The 20,249-nt window shown below is 40.2% G+C and overlaps 1 protein-coding gene across 2 annotated transcripts in view; it reads left to right on the top strand.

Moving 5' to 3' along the window:
* The window catches only part of LOC121292679 (cysteine-rich motor neuron 1 protein-like), a 305,563-nt gene extending 290,385 nt beyond the window's left edge, over positions 1 to 15,178 (top strand). For both annotated transcript variants that reach the window (XM_041214956.1, XM_041214957.1), the window contains 3 exons: positions 1,605 to 1,727; positions 7,538 to 7,707; positions 12,790 to 15,178. In XM_041214956.1, coding sequence (XP_041070890.1) covers positions 1,605 to 1,727; positions 7,538 to 7,707; positions 12,790 to 12,984 — 488 coding nt within the window. In that variant the 3' untranslated portion in view covers positions 12,985 to 15,178. The remainder of the gene's footprint in view (positions 1 to 1,604; positions 1,728 to 7,537; positions 7,708 to 12,789) is intronic.
* Positions 15,179 to 20,249: the final 5,071 nt, after the last annotated feature.

The following is a 20,249-nucleotide window of genomic DNA, read 5'->3' on the forward strand; positions in this document are numbered from 1 at the left end:
GTTTAATCTGCACACTTTGGACTTGAAACACGTACTTTGCCAAAATCTCACAAATAGAGACAGCTGCCGTTTTATATAAGCAGCTGCCTCCAGGAAGCACGGATGTGCAATTTATAACCCCCCACCCATTACGAAAATGGCGGAGGCCGAGTTCAGGGGCAGGACTTCCAGATTCAGGCCTCTGCCAGCATTTTCACACAGGTGGAGAGTTTGTGTGGAAGTTCAGGCCTTAATGTCCAGTAATTAATGTAATGAGTCCAGTCATTTAAACAAAGCCTAAAAACAGGATGCATCTTTAAAGCCTCTAAATGACGCTCAGTTAGGTGGTTCATGCAGAATCCCTTAATGAAAATAATTCAAAATGGTATGCTAACTTAGGACCTTGCTGCTACATCTTGCAGAGTGCCCAATAAAAGTGATTTTGAAACGTTACTGTTAATAAGACCATAAGACATAGGAGCAGAAATTAGGCCAATCGGCCCATTGATACCATAGCTCGTGCTTCAGTGGGCAAACTGAGACAATTACACATGCATTCTCAAGCAGTAGAATATTGCCAATTTATTTTCATCTATCATCAGCTCCATTCAAATATCACATGTAATAGTGTTGGTCGTAAGGTAAAAGAGCAGAGATGTACAGCATGTGTAGTTCAGCAGTGAGGTGGTTGCATCAATAGAAAATGTAAATATGAATGAAGCATCCTGCTTCAGACACCACGCAGCAGGCTTCCAGTCTGGGGTACATTAATGGCAAGTCTTTATTAACAACTCGTAACTATGTCCATATTTACAGTAGAAGATACAGGTATGGAGCTGACCCCTTTCTTGGTCTTACCCAACTGTGTCCATCTCCAGACTGACCCTGGCTCTGGATCAGATGCTTTCTTACATCACTGTGTGGATGGTACTGTACTCAGTCCCACATTAACCCTTGCCATGCCAGACCTTTCTTCAACAAGAACACCTTGTGTGCACCTTAGACTCCACACACAATGCACTGGTAGCTTGAGACTATTATATAATGTTAGCTTTGCTGTTGCCTTCACTGTCTGAAGCCTTAGCAATATGCTTTTATTTAGTGTTATTACTAAAAATGAATTTTAAAAATCTATTTACAGGAAAAACAAATACTACTTCTCCCGAAAGTCCATGGTTTCGCTAGACATATTCAGGGGAGATGTAGTTTTGTTATTAAATGCTTTTGCTCCAGTGCACTGCAAACTGCTGTTTCATTTTGTCCTCATCGCCAGCCAAAACTTGGCTTGAGAAATTTGACAGTGAGCTTACGCGTTGACCTATCTCTTCATTTAAAGTAATGTGCCAACAAGCGGACGATAGGTCAAAATTACTGCTTGGATCCCTAGTAAAAATTGATTTGACAGCTGGAAGGCAGATGAACACATTGAATAATTAGGTGATACTGCTGCAGCTTGGCTGCAAAATTATTCCAACTCTCAAAGCCGTAAACTCCAGAGAGAGAGAGAATTAATTATCAGTAGCAAATTCACACAGAACAGTGTAGATCTTTCAACTGCTCGATGGTTTTCCCCTCTCTTGTGTGGATGGTTGTTTAATTTATTGTCAACCTTTCCTTGTCTCAAGATGTGCCAGCAGTTTATTCGCCCACAACCGAGGCTGCTGATGTTTTACTGGAGAAGACGACTGAATTCGAGGGCAAAGAGCTACTCTCAACATCTGCCCAACCTGACCTGCCATTACTCACAGGTAAAGAGAAAGCAGATACGCCCCTGCTATTGTTGCACCAGCATAGAAACTGTTTATATTTTAGACCAGTCCAAATTCACCTCAGTAATGGCAATGTCTCTGAAGTGAACAGCTGAACAGTTTACCTCTTAAACATATCTTTAATCTGTCTGGTCAAACGATGATTTGACCTTGGTAAGTTTATTTCATTGTTTGTTTACTCCCTACCCCTCTTAAAAGTGTTATTTGAATTTTCTCTTCACCTCTAATGCTCTGTGCGATTTCCCAGTGAATGTAAAGGGTAACAAATTGTTTCTAGACCAGTCATAAGATAACAATTAAAAATTGCTCGGATTGACTACCTTATCCCTTTTGTCCTCACAGGGAGATTTGCTAGTGCTGTTTGGAGAGGTTGGGGGGTGTGTGTGTTGGGGGTGGTGGTGGTGGTGGTGGTGGTGCGGTGATGGGTTTAACCTAGATTTGCAGGCAGCTGGGAGCCTGAGGGCAAATTCAGAGCGGGGAACGGGAGATGGAGAATTAGTGAGTGACTCTGAAAGACAGAAGAAGCACAGGTTAAAAAGTGTACAGCACAGGGATTTGGCAGTGTTAAAAGGTGTAAATGTAAATGCAAGGAGTGTAGCTAATAAAGCCGATGAACTGAGGGCACAGATAGGTACATGGCAGCATGATATCATCGCTATAATAGAAGCTTGGCTTAAAGAGGGGCAAAAACGGCAGCTCAACATCCCTGGCTTGAGAGTTCTCAGACAGGATAGAGGGGGAGATTTAAAAAAGGTGGGGATGTAGCATTAGTGGTTAAAGGAACAATTACAGCCATGAGGAGGGGTGATATATTAAATAGAGCATTAAATGAGGCCATATGGATTGAGCTCAAATAAAAAAGGGGCAGCCACATTGCAGAAATGGCAGAAGGGAAATAGAAGAGCAAATATGTAGGCAAATTTCTGAGTGCATAAACAAAAGGGCAGTAATAGTTGGGGACTTCAACTACCCTAATATCAATTGGGATATGAACAGTGAAAGGCACTGGGGGCGCCAAATTCTTCAACTGCATTCAAGAGAACTTTTTCAGCCAGCACGTAACAAGTCCAAAAAGAGGGGGTGTAATTCTAGATTTAGTCTTAGGAAATGAAGCTGGGCAAGTGGATGAAGTAGCAGTGGGGGACTATTTTGGAGATAGTGACCATAACACAGTTATATTTAACATCAATATGGAAAAGAATAAAGACAGAACAGGAGTAAAAGATCTAAATTGGTGAAGACAAATTTTACAAAGCTGAAAGGTGAACTGGCGAAAGTGGACTGGATACAGATACTAGAAGGGAAAACAGCGTCAAATCAGTAGAAGGTATTCAAAAGCGAGGTTCTGTGGGTACAGTGTTGACATGTCCCCACAAAGAAAAAGGTAGTGCCAAATCTAGAAGCCCCCTGGTTATCCAGAAGCGTACAGGGTAAGATAAAGCAGAAAAAGAGAACTTATGACAGCCACAGAAGTAATACCGTAGAAAGCCTAGAGGAGTATAGAAAGTACAGGGGTCAAGTAAAAAAGGAAATTAGGAAAGCAAAGAGAGGATATGAAAAAAAATATTGTAAGGTAAAATCAAAGAAAACCCAAAGATGGTTTATCAGTACATTAAGATCAAGAGGCTAACTAAGGGAAGGATAGGGCCTATCAGAGATGTACATGGTAACTTGTTGATGCTGAAGATGTGGGCAGGGTTCTCAATGAGTACTTTGTCTCTGTCTTCGCTAAGGAGAGGCATGATGCAGTCATTCTTGTTAGAAGAAGAATGCAAAATATTCGATACAATAAGCATAATCAGAGAATAAATACTGGAGGGACTGACATCCTTGAAGGTGGATAAATCACCAGGACCAGATGGATTATATCCCAAGCTGTTAAAGGAAGCCAGGGAGGAAATAACAGAAGCTCTGAGGTTCATTTTCCAATCATCATGAGATACAGGTGAGGTTCCAGAGGAGGATTGGAGGCCTGTGAACATTTAACCATTACTTTAAAAAGGTGCAAGGGATGGGCCAGAAAATTATAGGCTGGCCAGTCTGACAATGAGGGTGGACAAATTATTGGAATCAATTCTGACACACAGGATAAACTGTCACTTAAAAAGGCAAGGATTGATCAGGGATGGCCAGCATGGTTTTGTTCGGGGAAGATCATGTCTTACTAAGTGAACAGAAGTTTTTGAGGAAGTAACAAGGAAGATTGATGAGGGTAGAGCAGTAGATGTTGTCTACATGGATTTTAGTAAGGCATTTGACAAGGTCCCACATGGCAGACTGGTCAGAAAAGTGAGATCCCATGGGGTACAGGGGGAGGTGGCGAGTTGGATCCAAAATTGACTCAGTGACAGGAAACAAAGGGTAATGGTCGATGGCTGCTTTTGCAAATGAGCTCAGTGTTGGTTTCCTTGTTGTTTGTCATATATATTAATGACTTGGATTTAAATGTGGGAGGCATGAATGGGAAACTTGCAGATGACACAAAAATTGGCCATGTAGTTGAAAGTGAAGAGGATAGACTGTTGTCTTCAGAATTATATCAATGGTTTGGTTGAGTAGACTGAAAAATGGCAAATGTAATTCAATCCAGAGAAGTGTGAGTTAAGGCACTTGGGGAGGGCAAACAAAGCAAGGGAATACTCAATAAACAGGAGGATATTGAGAGGGGTTGAGGAAATGAGAGACCTTGGAGTGCTTGTCCACAAGTCCCTCAAGGTGGTAAAGAAACCATATGGAATGCTTTCCTTTATTGGACAGAGTGTTTACAAATGCAGGGATATAATGCTGGAACTGTATAAAACGCTGGTTAGGCAACAGCTGGAATTTTGTGATCAGTTCTGCTCACCACATTACAGGAAGGACGTAATTGCCCCAGAGAGAGTCAGAGGAGATTTACAAGAATGTTGCCAGGGCTTGAAAATTGCAACTATGAAGAAAGATTGGATAGGCTAGGGTTGTTTTCCTTAGAACAGAGGAGGCTGAGGGTGACCTAATTGAGGGGCCTAGATAGGATAGACAGGAAAGACCTGTTTCTCCCAGCTGAGAGGTCAATTACCAGGTTAGCTTATTTCTGTGTTGTAACTTTTCTATGGTACTAAAGGGAAGTCCATTGCCTCCATTCTGTGCCTCCACGGCTGACCTTAGATATTGCAGGGCAACATCACTATTGAAGAGATTCCTCTAAATGGACGAAATTCTGTGAAAGAAGTTGAGCTGAGTATTCCTTGCTGCAACCAAGTGGTGATACATGAGTTTAACTTTGCACTTCGATGTACGACATGCTCTTGATGTTGGCTGTACTTTTATACTATTGGAGGGAGATGGTAATAAGAAGGAAGATATGGCGCCAGCTCCTAAATTGGCTGAGAGCAATGCACAAAATGGCAGAGAGGAATATAGAGTTTTTGGAGGGTTGTTGGTTCGAGGAGGTTACAGAACTAGGGAGGTTTGGCCATGCAAGGATTTAAACAGGATGATGGGGAATTTTAATTTGGTCAGGTGGTTCCCTCCAGTACAAGATAGCCAGGGTTTGTCGTGTTTTACTCATCTACTGTGCATTGCACAGCATGGCACTACAAAGAGGCCTGGAACTGCATGAAATCAAAGACCTGGAAGGCCATTCTTCCTTGGAGGAAGATGGAGAGGAGGGGGAAGAGGAGAATGAAGCTGTCGCTTCAGGTGAATCTGGTGCCTTGGTATTGGAGAAAGACAACCGAGGCCATCCCAGGTCTCATGGCGATTGGCAGGCTCGCATGGCTGAAAATGCTGGTTCAGCAATGTTTCACTTAAGTCGTTCTCATCCCTATGACAGATGACTCTAACTCACATTCCAACAGAGAGAGAAATTACCCAGTAAACACGCACATCTGAAAACTTCCATTGCCACCCAAAGAGATTGAAATTGGACCCAGAAATGATCCAGGGTGTGGAGTACCTGACTCCAAATTGAAAATCTAGCCTTGTGTCTTCAGACAATGTCGCCAACAGGCAACGTGTAAATGGAGAAGAGGTGGGAATCACAGATGGAATACTTAGGGACCCAGGAGACAGGTTTGCAGGGCCAGGACAATAAGCCACTGCCAGAGATTTTGCTTTGACTATAATTCAGTGAATGAAACAAAACAAGGGCCGTCCCACTAAACTGGATAATGGAGTAAGATGGCGTGGTCAACTGTGTCAAAGGCTATGGAGATTAATGCATCATGCTCATAGTCTCAGAGGGCTTTATTTGTGATTTCTATTAGGATCATTTCAGTGCAGTGGCCGGGAGTGGGAACTTGATTGGAAAGATTTAAGCGTGAAGTTGCAGAAAAGCTGGGCTTGGATTTTGGGAGGTGACAATACTTTCAAGGTTGTTGGCGAGGAAACAGTGATTGAACATGAGGGTGATAGTTTGCAAGAATAGAGGGATCAAAGGTGGGGTAGTGGGGGTTGGCTGAGGGAGCAGGCGGGTGTGGTGGTTTGAGGAAGGAGTGATGGTACTTTTAAAAGCAACAAGTACCAGTACAATATCAGTGAGCATGGGGACAAGGATACAGCAGAGGCAGCTGAATGAATCTCTCGAATAATTTGTTAGTGAAAGTCAGTTCATGGACATGAGGGCAGAGCAGTGAATAAGGAAGAAAGGGTATTAATTTAGTAACACCACTTGATTTATTCCAGTGCTCTTATTGATTTGTTGGTATGCCTGCTGCTGCACAAATTTATAAATTTGCTGTCGCGTGCTGTTTGTTTAATTCATCTGTGCAAGTGGCTCTGATAATTCATTGATCTCTTGAGGCACCAGTTGCACTATGAATTTATTAATTCACAGATGTCTGCTAATTCATTGCTTTATTGATGTGCCCAGAGCTCGATTAATTCATCAGTAACTGCTACTGATTTACTTTATTCTTTGTTAATAGGTTGGTGCCCATTGCTTGATGAATGTATTGATTTTCCCAATGATCAATGTTCTACTAATTTGTCAAAACATAGATGCCTGCTTGGCTCTGCTATATTGTTCATCAGTAACATTATGCTGTTGTGTGTGAGTGAGCATATATATGGTTTATGTTAGTTTCTGTAGGTTGTGATTTCATGTTCTAAATGTACAATGTCTTAAGACACATTTTGTAGTAATTTAAGGGTTCCAGTTTATTGAATTAATTTTCATTCTCCATGTTACAGTAGAACAACTTTTATTCACTGTTTTAATATGTATTATTAGCACTTTCTTTGGAAACATGAAGATGAAACTGCTGAACACTGTGTACACCTTGATTCACCAAATGCAATATTACAGGAGGCTGTTTAGTCCAGAATGAGTTTTTTTTTTAAATTAGGTTATATGGGTGTCACAAGTAAGGCCAGCATTTAACGCCTTTGAATAGCTGGTGGTGAGTACCCTCCATGAGCTACTGCAGCCCCTGTGGTAAAGATACTTCCACAGTGCTGTTGAATAGAGAGTTTCAGGGTTTTGACCCAGCAACCATGAAGGAGCAGCAATACGTGTCCATGTTGGGATGGCGTGTGACTTGAAGGGGAGTTTAGAGATGATGCTGCTCCCACACACTAGCTGCCCTTGTCCGCTTGGGTGGTAGAGGTCGCAGGTTTGACAAGAGCTATTGATGAAGCTTTGGCGAGTTGCTGTAGATAGTACCCTCTGCAACAGTTGAAGGAGTGGACATATACATTCGAGAGAAGAGATATTAAATAATTTTTGATTTTCTGCCTGTAGTTGGCTGGTTCACAATTCACCAAACATTATTCCTTTCTACTTGTGTATTTTTCTTCTTGCATCTGTTTAGACGTTACTGACATTCCCCCCCAGCAGACTGAAATGGCTGTAATCTACCAGTCAGCAGCTTGGGTTCTGGCAGCCATATTGCTTGCAATCATCATCTTCTTAACAGCCACTCTTGTGATGAATAGAAAGAAGCAGTGGTTTCAGATGCCTTGCTACCATGCACCAACTAAGGTAAGATGAAAACATTCAAATCTAGAATTACTATAAAGTTGGTGAACTGGAGGGAAATCTGACCAGGGTACCTTGTAGCTATAAGTTATAAACTGATGGCCATAATTGGTTAAAGCCATCTAATTTGGTTCCTCCCTGTATGAATAAGCATTAATATCAGAAGGACAACACTGCAATGATATCAACGCTGCCAAAGTATTCACGGTAGATGATGCAGTGGGAATCAGTTGTGATTTAATAAATTGCTTCACTGGCCATGTTTGCAGCCAATTGATTTTTAGTCTTAAAAATTAAGGTGAAAATGTTGAAAAGATTAGTGCTGCAAATATATATTTCCAGTGTTGTAAATTCTTCCAGCATCCAACATGGAAAATCTGCTGAAGAAGATTTATTATTTGAGTCTACCATTGACAATAATATTAGTTAAATAACAACATAGATTTGCCTTCAGCTTTCCAAATGGTTCATTGTGTAAATGCATTATGTAGTGTTGTGATAAGCCAAACAGATCGCAAGCCCAGATTTCAGCACTGGACCAGGTTGAGTTAGTGGGTTTTTGCATCACATTAAATGCACTACAATTAGCTTAACATCTCTGATCTAGGAAAGAGGTACAGTAGTCAGAGGATGTACTTTTGATCAGTATCTAGTAATCCCTTGGAGATCCAGCTGGAGTCTGATATCCCTTGAACCCTCTGTGGGAGAATAGCCTCTCAATATTTAGGCTCCCAGATTGAAAATTGACAGATTGGCACACAGAGACGTACTAAAAATCAGTCCTTTAGAGAAGGAGGGAAGGAAGGAATAAGTATGTTTGTCCATTCAATCATTGAGGATTAAGACTATGATCATATTTCTGATGTAGTCTTAATAATGCAAAATGATTAATTATTCTGGTTTACCCAAACAAGCAAGTGGTTCAGTTCAGCAAAAACCTTTGCCTAGGAATGGTCCAATCATATAGGTGGTGCCTCAGTGATTTTTGAAGCAACTTCCATTTTTACTAGTTTTAATGTTCAACTTTACTATCAAAGTTTTTGTAAACTTTATCTTCAGTGTATTCAAAAAAGGAAGACTTGCATTTTCACAACCACAAGACATTCCAAAGTGCTTTAGAACCAATGGAGTACACTAAACTGTATACTTAAGTGTATATCAAAAGTGCACACTCTAACTAATTGGCCACAGTTCTAATGTAGGAAACACAGCAGTGAATTCGCATACAGCAAGGTCCTACGGACAACAATGCGATAATGTTTTATTAGCGATGCTGTTTGAGAGATAAATATTGGCCAGGGAATTGAGGGAACCCCTCTGCTGTTCGAAATAGTGCCAGGTGGTCTTTTGCATTTACCAAAAGCCCCTGCGTTTTAACATCTCATCTGAAAGATAACACTCTGATAGCACAGTACTCCCTCGGTAGTGCCACTAGAGTGTCAGTCCAGATTTTGTAGACTGGGGATTGAACACACAACCTTCTGACCTGAAAGTGGAAATGCTACCAACCTTGAGACGACTAACACCGAAGCATAAGAAAGCAAGCTGGTGCAAAAGAGGATTAGTTGAAATAAATCAGTATTGTATGAGAATTCTTGAATTCAACCACGTAGAACAGTTGAATACATCAAAAGGAACCTTTAACATATTTTGATTCTATTTTTAATTTGTATGAATAAAGTTCCTACTTTATTGGGAAACTGGAGAAAACGATTCAGTATTTTGATCCTAAAATAATGAAAGCACTGTAGAGAGTGGGAGTGCAGGGAATGATTTAGAACATTTGTGACCTGAGAGGAAATCTTGGCTGCTTATACAGTAATTCACACACCTCTCAGCACAGATCATGCAAGTGTTTGTGGGATCAATGCAAGGGCACCTCATTTGTATGGCTCAAGAGGTCAGTTAGCATTTCAGGCACATCTCGGGCAGTTGCCTGCTCACTCCATGTGCCCGGGAGCTCAGATGCCTCCCTGCTCATGACATTACTCTATTTGGTGCCAACATAGGATTTTTTTTTTTAATTCCTCTTTGGCAAGGGTCACTTGTCAGATCTGGATTCCATTGGTCTACCTGCAATCTGCAAAGTTTTTTGTATGCAACATCTGATTGGGGGTGTACCAGCCCCTGTTCAACACCAGGTTCCTTTCCATTGCCAGAGCCAAGAACTTGGTTTTGGGAATCTCCAGCCCAGCTCAACGTTTACATTGTGTGGGGAAGACGGCAGTTCCACCGCTTAAGGGGCTGTACAGTAAGTAACCCAACTTAACGAGACCTCTGCGGTTTCTGTAGGGGTTCCATGAGTCTCCTGTTAGACTTAAGGCAGAATACCAACAACAATACCTTGATTTATATAGTAGCTCTGATGTCAAAAAATGCCCTAAACTGCTTCACAGCAGAATCATTGAGGAATTTCAGAGGCACTGTTGTGAGATACAGCCTCTGACAACCCCATTTCCCATAATTTGCCACTATGTTGAATATTCCTAGTCCTGGATGATGGATGCTGAGACATGCAGGCAACTGAAAAGTTCTGTTCCCACTAGACATCAAGCAACTTTAATTACCAGATCACCTAATATGATGGGTCTCCAGCAGGCATTTTTATATCACTTGGATGGATAGAACATTTCCTGTCCGTGAGAAGATATTTTAAACTTTCTTTTAAGTGGCAATTTCTTAGTTTCAGCCCATGGACAGACAACTATTAGAATACTTCAAATACACTGCGGTTTAGTGAAATGATGCAACTTTTTGTGCTTCCATCAGCTCATGTCCAGAGGGTGCACCACCATGTATCATATCTAGTACACCTTTAGCATAATAATCTAGTGGCACATCTTGCTTATTAACTTGAGTTTGGCAGCTTTAAATGGAGAGATGAAATTAGCTCGAGTATCAGTACTCCGTCTGTGGCCTGAAACATTAATAAATTACTGTCAATCATCCTGCATTTCTTGGGCATTGTTGTGGCATTTCTGCCACAAATAACCTTCATTGCAAGAGGTGGTGGGACGCACACAGCGTTATATGAAAAAGTGTTTTACAAAGTTGTTATAATTTATTTACAAAATCAAACACTTTCTGTGGAAAGATTTTTTTTTGAATTGTGATGTTCCCAAATTTGTGCCACCTTGCTATTGTCTCACCATCAAGTGGGGAAAAAAATCTATCTCTCCTCCCATCATCAAGCCTTCAAATTATTCAAGATCTCTATTGGGTTCATCTTAACGTTCTCAACTCCAGTAGAAAAATATCGCAGCATCTCCAGTTTCTGTTTATAATGTAACCTTTCATGGCAACGTCCTAGGAAAGCTGTACCCTTTACATTGCTTTTACGTTGTTCTTAGTGACCAAATCTGTACGCTGTGCTGCAACTGTGGCAGAAATAAGGCCTGGTACATGTTCAACATTACCGACTTCCTACAGTATTCCACAAAATAAATTCACCAAAGCCAAGCTACCATTGGAAAGAGCATGTGGGTCAGAGAATTTTGCTGAAGTATGGTTCGGCTTGAGCATCATTTCTCCCATGCCTTGTCCAAGTGGCTGTTCCTTATGTGAAAACTAGATGGAGTAAGACAGTAGTCAGATCTTCCATATGGAGCATTGCAACTGGGCCTTTGTCCTATTGTCGCCATACATTTGTTCTTGCACTTTTCAGCAGGATTTAGTGGATTGTGATCATGAGTTGAAACTACTGTTCGCTTTATTTCCTTCTTGGTTCACGCTGCTGAAGCCCATGTTATCACCCAGTTGAGCCCAGCCGACTCTGCATAGAGCAGGATTAAAACAAACAAACTTGCACCTATATAGCACCTTTCTCATATCCTCGCAGCATCCCTGTGTTTTATAGCCAATTAAATACTTTTGAAGTAGTTACTGATGCAATGCAAGGAGCATGACAGCCAATTTGCACACAGTAAGATTGCAAAACACCCAGGAGATAAATGAGCGGGTAAATATATCTTTTAGGTGTTTGTCGAGAGTTAAACGTTGTCTCAGGTCACTGGGAGAACTTCCCAGCTCTTCTTCAGAAGTGTCATGAGATCTTTTACGTCCGCTGGAGAGGGCAGGTAGAGCCTCGGTTTAACTCCATATTCAAAAGACAGCACCAATGAAAGTATTGCAGTCAATGACAGCCAAGATCTACATACTCAAATCTCTGAAGTAGGAACCTATGGCCTTTTGGTATTTGTGACTTTTTGCTGCACTAATGCAGAACACCTATTGTGTCACGTCTGAGCACCACTTCATTTGGCACTCTTAAAAACTACTGTAGGAAAGCAGCAACATTTCTTCAGCATCCAGCAACAAAGTGCAGAAAAGCATTCTTCTACAATTACTGTAGTGGCATTCTGAGTGCCTCAGTTATGCTGTGAGATAGAAGTTTGATTTTTTTTGTTCTCATGCAGCTGAGTTCTAAATTATTCATTACATTTCAACAGAGGTCCCCCTCAAAGAGAGGGAGGGGAAGCTGCATGCTCAGAAATGAGATTCACAACTATATCTTTTAGACAACAATGCACATGCAAGTTTGCATATAAGGAATAGTCTTTTATCTTATGGGCAGTAGCCTCAAATCCACCCCAACAAATAAGCAACGTAGATTCCAAATCAAGACAAGCAGGATTCCTTTTACACAATATTGATGAGGTATAAAGGAACAAACTGATGTAAATGGGTGTGGAGGATTTCCTTCAATTTGTTTGAGATTCATCACATTTTGACCCATTACGAGCCTGAATAACCATCCCGTGTAACACATATCATACAGTAACATGGTGGACGTTGAAAAAAGAACGACCATTTTGCCCACCACAGGTGGTTTTGCACCTCCAAAGTTTAGAAACCGGACCAAAGCTCTCCGTCATGTAAAGATACCTATGAAATCACTGTTGTTCAAATTGTAACTGTGTGCTTAATTAGAGATAGATCATATTTGTTTGTCTTCATTTTTTGAAAAAGCATATGAAATATTAATTTTTTTTTAGTACCTGTATAGATAGTTGTCAGAAGCTGAAATTGTTTCAAACCTCCCAAGGAATGCTTTCATAAAGCTGACTTTTATTTTTTTAATGACAGACGCAGTTCTTGAAAAATCCAGTTGACAAACAAACTGTGGTCTACGTGGACTCTGCAAAAGGAAACAAAATACACAATGTCAATAACTGCTGCAAAATGGATCTAATGGCAGAAACAGATTCCCAGTGCAATGAGAAATACAGTGTGCGTGCTGAGAAACAAAGCAACAGCCAGCAAAACAAACTGCTTGGTTAGAAACATGAAAAAAGTTGGCTTATGAACTGATGGAGTCTTGGCAGTAATTCAAAGATTGTGCTCCATTCAAGAGCCTTGCTTCTTCTGGTTTCCATTATATTATAAAGTTAATGATTCCAGCTTGTTATTTGTGTATGATTCAGGTACTTTCAAAATAAGTATTACTTTTGAAAACCATATGTCTTTATTGACTTTCATGTTCGTTTAAAATGCCCAAAAGAGTTGAGAGGAACTTGCCAAAAGAGAAAAAAAAATAGTAACAAAGACAGTGAATAAATACCAAACTTTTTCGGTGATTTTGTATCATGAGGTACAATATGGGGAAGAAGTGTATGGGGACAACAGGAAGAATAGTGTAGGCCTTAAGGTCATTTACTGTAACCACTTTATTCCAGGAGAATTTTATCAAGCAATGCCTTCATTTAAATTGCCCCCCAGTGTAGTAGAAATAGCATTTTCAAACTCCGTAAGATCCTATTTTGTTTGAAATGGATTTTTTGGGAAATGTTAGAGGTAAGAATGGAAAATATATATATATATATATATATATACACGCATATATATTATATATATGTATGTGTGTGTATGTATATATTTATAATGCCCTAAGCTAAATAACCAAGTGAGAATAAAATAGTATTTTTCTTTGCAAAGGAGAGACCTCTAAAGATTATTTTTCCTTGTGAAATTTTTCGGCTCTAAATTAGGAAGACAAATGACTGGGGAATGGAGAACATTTGAGAGCTGAGCGGGTCAGCCGTTTTATTCCACCCTCTGGATACATGTAGGTTGAAAATGTTAAGGCCTTCAGAAAGTTTTTGTGTGGTGGAATTTCTCATCACCTTGAGGCCACAAGATAATACTGAAAAATACCAAGTTAGTTGTGCAAACGGTGAAGGAGGAAGATGGTACCAGAAAAATCTGGCTTTGCTGCACAGCATTATTACTGCAGAAAGATACACTTAACTGTAGTATTATTAACATTGCTGTTAACATTCGCTATGGCAGTGATTTTATGTGTTGTATCAAATCCTATACTTGTACTCCGTATATGTTTTCATTGTGTTGAATGTACTCACAATTTTTGCTTGTGGGTAGTATGTCATTCCAGTTTTTTAAAAAAAAGAGTTGAACTGAGTATTCCAGCTGTATTCCGCTGGCTAAAATAGAACTCAGTATAAATGCCAAATGCAGGAAAAGCCAACCTGGAAACAGTGTGTTATCAACTTTTAAGTTAAAGGTGTTAATCTAATTCCTGAGGTAGAATGAGCCCCTGCTTGCACAACAGCTAGGATAGAGGACCCATAAAATGAGGAACAGGGCTAAAATATTTTTGAAGCATGGTGATTAGGTTGGGCGGGTGGGAAAGAGTTCAATATAAGGGGTAAATGAATGATGAAGAGCACATACCTCCCTAAGCAGTTCTAGCTACACCCAGGCTTAAAATGCAGGCTTAACCCATTTACAGTGCTCTAGATGGCCAAGATTGAGAATAAAAAGACTGTCAAAATATTATTTTGAGTATTTTGAGGTGTCAAGCAAGGGTGAAATGTTGTAACTACTTTGGTAGTTTAAAATAAGCGGGAGCGCAGGGATTATGTTGGTAAGCTATGGCACTTTGTAGTCAATGTTAATAATAACATTAAGGATTTTAAGAATAGCCCTATTGATATCAGGCTATGAGCATATGAATTCTTTTAAGTTGTAAGAAGTTTCAAGTATTTTTGTAGATACTTAGTTTGCAGATAATTGAGCAAAAGGGAGGAGAGTTTCTTAATTTATTTTTTCAGATAGCTTAATTTATTAATCTAAGTAGAATCTGTATAGAAGAATGGCAGAGGGCTTAAGGATTCTGTTTACTTCTATTTGTTACTGTGATCAGCAGTCCAATAAGTTGAGAAGATGTGGCAGAGATCTTTGGTCATGCGGTTTTGCTGGCAGTTGTGCTGAGATAATGCTGTTGCCTGATTATATACCCTCTTAAACAAAACCTATAAACCCCTTTGCTGTACTTTTTATGTAAGTTCTTAATGGATTTTTTTGTTTAACTCTTTACAATTGAAACATAGAGATCTAAATTGCTTATTTATTTACATCAATGTGTAGTAGCACTTGTAAATGCACATGGCCTAGCAACTGGGTTGTAACAAGTTAAAAAAAGCTTTTACTCATTTAAATAAATTTTGTTCTGGAAGTCTTATGAATCTGCAATATAATGCTTTCCCAGCTTCTTATGAGAATCCACTCGCAATGAAACCCTGGTGCCACCTCGTGTTAATAATTTGATAAAATGCTTCAGCCTTGCCTCTGGCCCAGGACAATATATCTGGTGATGAGAAAAGTATGTTTCAATGTGAAGTGCATCGTTCAACAAGAAAGATTTGCTTACTCATTATCAGCTCAGAAAAGGAAAATTTGACGAGTTATCAAGTGCTTGATACACAGCTCTCAGTAAGCATAATTTAAGAAAATGTATATCGCCATGTAAGTTTGAGAGATCAGGGCTTGTTTTGGAGTAAGCTGCAATGTGAATTGTATGACACATTTTGATAATTTTTCAGTCAATAATGGATTTTAAAATAAACGATCAACATCCTCACATTCCAAAATTGTCAGCTTAGAAATTCACTTTTCCAGAACATTCTATTTCTATGGCTTTATTCTTTGGGGTGTTTTCCTGCTCCATTCTCTGCATACAAGCTAATAAAGACAAACTTAAGGCAGCAAAATTCAGCTCCATAGAGTTGCTGGTTTCAGCACTACAGGAGCTGGGAGAGGAAAAATCTGGCGGGGGTGGGGGGGGGCGTCTGCTCACAACAACTTCCACCATGGCCCATGCTGATTGCCACACTGTGGAGCTCGTGTGCACAGAAGCATGCAGAATCGGAAGATTCTGACATCAGTCAGCACCCAAAACTGACCTCAAGCTAGTCTGTTATTTTTGACTCTCCTCTCTCCTTTAGTGCCCTCATTTTAATACGCACAACTGAACAGTTGCACAAGGGAAAACACCTCCTGCCCCACCCACCACCACCACTTTTTAAAGATATCAATATTCTACCTTCAGGTGAAGCACTATTAAGTCTATATCCTCCTGTGATTATAATTTACCCAGTTTATTTCCCACACTCTGAGCACAGCATGCACTTTAACTTTTGCTCATATTTATGCACTGCTCCTTTTTCTTTGTCCAGAATTAGATGCCATTCCTTTTTCTTGGTCTTTTCCCAGAATATAATTGATCCATTTGATTTTCTTCACTCCCTTTATTCCTTCTGCGGGTGTTAACCCATTTACTGCATTATTTTCCATTTGTATATTTAGCTTATCTATTACAATCTTTTCAACTTGTTCTTTGGTATTATTCCCTCATCCCCTTGCCTTCCTAGATTAAATAACTGTTCCCTTCTCTATTTATCCAATTGCCAGTTAATTCACTGCCTTCCTGTTCCTTGCACAAGAGCTCCCATCTTCCACAGGATTGGTGCCAGCATCCCATAAAACAAAATATCTTCCTGGTTCCATCTCATGAGTTGAACTCCTTGGTATTCCTATCCCTTTTAGCTCATGACTGGGGAGAGTTTTGGAGATTACCACACTTGAAATCCTGCTCCTAAGCCTGCTTCCTAGTTTCCTACTCCAGAAGGACCTCAGGCCTTCCCTTAGTTATTCCCATGAGGATCACAATGACTTGTTGCTCTCTGTGCCACTCCCTAATCTTTTCCAGTCCTTCCAATGTAAAATGTTCCTTCCCTTAGCAAATGGGAGACAACAGAGCATTTGGAACTCTCAATATTGCACTGCAAAACAATGGCCAGCTCACTAGCTACTCAGCCTCTTACAGCAACTCTTAACTGAATTTTCCCATAGTTTTGAGCCAACTCATGTGTTTCTGATGCCTCTGTAATCATTTGATGCTCTTGCCCAGGGTCTGATACTTTCTTCAGGAATCCAATGTTTCAATCTTATTAGAGAGTGTAATGTGTTCTGAGTGCTCTTTCACCAGCAAGTTCTCTTTCACTTTCTCCAACCTGTGAATAATCACAATTTTTGTGTAGGTTTTTTTTAAAATCCTATTTGTAGCCTCCAAACCTGCAAATTCTCCACTCAACCTGAGAGGACCTCTGAGTGCCCACCTACATTCACATCGATTCTGTCAATTCTGCCCTGGGACTAATCAACTGGGTAGGGTAAGTAATTCATGCAGGCTCAGTATCTGGTGGTCAATATTTTCACAATCAGATTCCTCCTGAGATTTCCTGTATTTTTTGGTTATCCTGTCCATATATTTTCCTGGGGAAAGGTACCTGTATGGGTACTCAACAACAGATGGGGTAACTGCTGCCTTCCTCCATGTCACGGGTGCTCTGGCTGTTTCTTCAATTAAAACAGAAGTGAAACATCAGCATGATGACTGCAAAATGCCCTGCTAAATAGTACTGATATAGCAATGTGTGTCATGGTGGTGTTCTTGAGTAAATGGCAGTGAGCGAGTTGGGGAGGGAAAAGAGTAATGTGGCAAAGATGATACTATCTCTGAGTTTGTGTAAGCCTCTTCGGTCGGGTAGGGTCAAGGGCCACTTGGAGAGCGGGAGTAGGCTGGCGCAGAAGTGGCAAAGGAGATAACAAGTCCGGCACCATGCAGTGCCTAGCTGAATTGTCCATGTAAGTTCATTTTAATTGAGTAAAATATTTTTTAAAAGATGCATGGCACATTCTAAAAATGTCCAATTGTTAGCAGATTTTGAGAGAGAGTATCTGTATGATTGTTCTGTTTTTGGATTGTGTCTTTAATTTACAATAAAGTTAAGGGGGAGGTCATGTGACATTCTAAAGTCTGCCTAACAACAGCCTGGGTGACATATCTGTTAAAGTGGGGCCCAGATTGTTTGCTGGAAAGAAGGTGTAAAATATTCACACTTGGAGACAGTGGCAGCAGCATTTGTGTCTACATGGTTAGACTGAGTGTCTCCAAAGTCCTAGGGCAGAATCATCCCAGAAATCGGCAAAGTCCAATATCGGGTGGGGAAAGCGGCATTTGACCTGTTGACAGCAATGGCGACTTTTTCCACCATATCATGTGGCACTTAGTTTACAAAGTGCAGAGGCACAGGTTTGCATATAATTATCACTGGCAGGGCATTTGCCTCAGGCCACAGTAATTATATGTGTTAAAGTGGTAAATTGGTAAAGTGGAGTTATTTTAAAATCCCAGAGAGAAACTTTAAACAACTGTCAAAACCAATAATTTTAATTGTTATGTTTGAGATGCGACACTAAACTCAGGAATTAGACTGCTAATTCTCAAGGTTTTACATTAAACTAAATGAAACATTTTATTAATTACACAGGTTAAAATATATACACATGGCTACAAATTACTGCTATCATAATTTTTAACAAATTCCCAAACTCGTCTCCATTAAGGCAAAAGCAACCCATAGACTTAACCATACACCAGCAAAGCATTTTCACCTTATGAATTCAGACTGAGGTTCTTTTCACTGTGGAGCAAGTTGGAGGCTTGCAGCTGCCTTTTGATCTTACATTGCATCGGCCTGCACACCCGAAAACTACTGAAGTTATACCTACCACCGCTGATTGAATTCAAATTCTCATTGTATCAACAACCTCTTTGAATTTTACCTTTTAACAATGAAACTCCTTTCATAGTACCAACTTAATTAGTAATATAAACATATGGCTTGGTATCTGCTAGATAGGTGTCAAGTTTTCACCCCACTTCTTGAATGCTCTATTCAAAAAATTCAAATGCACGCTATCTCTCTTACACATCGAAACTAGTACCCACCAAAGCACCCAGACTAGCTGGCTTTAATCCAGTTAAGACACAACCGCAGAGTAAATGTCTATTTTAAAAGAAAAATATTTTTCAAAATATTATATACATTAATAGTGCTTCATGATAATATGCATATTCATTACAATTAAGTTCCTGATGTTCAACGATGGGAAACGTGAACTGCCATTGATGGGGGAGGAGGCAATCACGTCATGGATTTACATCATCAGGAAACATGACCAGGGCCTTGCGAAGTTCTCCAATCTCACCACCGAACACACCTGCCGCAAACAGGTGCAGAAAATCCAGGCCCTTTGAAGGCATTTAGAATTTCATGTTGTAAACAGCTGTACTTTAAACTGTCCATTTACATCCAAGATAAAAGGGAGTTTGGGGGGTGGGGGGCCTCAAGGAAAGCTAATCAACATTTCTACTTGGATACAAGGCCCTTGTGATTCACATTGCCATGGAGATGGGCTTCTAAGACATTCCTGAAACACTCAGTCACAGACAGTCTGCGAGGACCCAGGAGAGAGGGAGCGGCTGCAGGTCAGAAGTGTCTATGGTTCACCGTGAGGGATGCAGGTAGGAGCTTGTGCTCATATGAAAAGTCCAAATTCATGAGGATTTGTAAAAAGGCTAGAAGGTTTGCCTAGCTTGTGCTAGAGGGAAAATCACCAGGAAAATTGTTCACCGTGAAAGACAATTCTGGGGTTAAAATTTACCAGGCTGGGAAAGGAAAAGAATGGAAGTAAACCCGTGGGAGCTGAGAATCACTTTAGACTGGGTCCAGGAATCTCAAATAAACGCTTAAAGGACAAGGTGTAAATTATATCTGTGAAGTGGGTTTTCCAGTTGTGCTAAAAGTAAAAGGGGAAAGTTCTGTTCTGTAGTGTAAAATGTTAAGGGCAGGAGGGAGTTTAAACAGCCCTGACTTCTCCTCTCACTCACCCATCCATCAACAGAAAGGTGTTTTTGATTTGTAAATGATGTGGCGTATTTCCCAACTCCTCAGTTTTTGGTGATCCAATTTCTATTATTAACCCCATAGCAAACTTGGAATACGATGAACTCAAAGGAATAAGTTTATTTGCACGCACTCAAAAAGTGGGGTGGGAAGTTGTCTCTACATAGCACCCTGTGCATTCATACAATAAAAGAGGGATAAAGAAAGAAAGAGTTACAGGGAAAAGACCACAGGGAAAATATTTTTTTCACGAGTCCAGAATCCCGAATCAAAAGTTCAATGGTATAATCCCTCACAGAGGTCAGAGGTTGAAAACTGATGCTGGATAATTCACTTTTCCAGTGGAGATGATTTTCACAATGAGATAGGCATGCAGAGATAAATCCATCTGGACAGAACCCCTTTTCTGTGCTGCTGCCACATAAATGGAAAAATGGCAAACTTGACTTTGCAGCTCACAAGGCAATATTACAGGTTCTACCAACTAGGGGGTGG

Source organism: Carcharodon carcharias, chromosome 20 (genome assembly GCF_017639515.1).
Source record: "Carcharodon carcharias isolate sCarCar2 chromosome 20, sCarCar2.pri, whole genome shotgun sequence".
Classification (NCBI taxonomy): Eukaryota; Metazoa; Chordata; class Chondrichthyes; order Lamniformes; family Lamnidae; genus Carcharodon; species Carcharodon carcharias.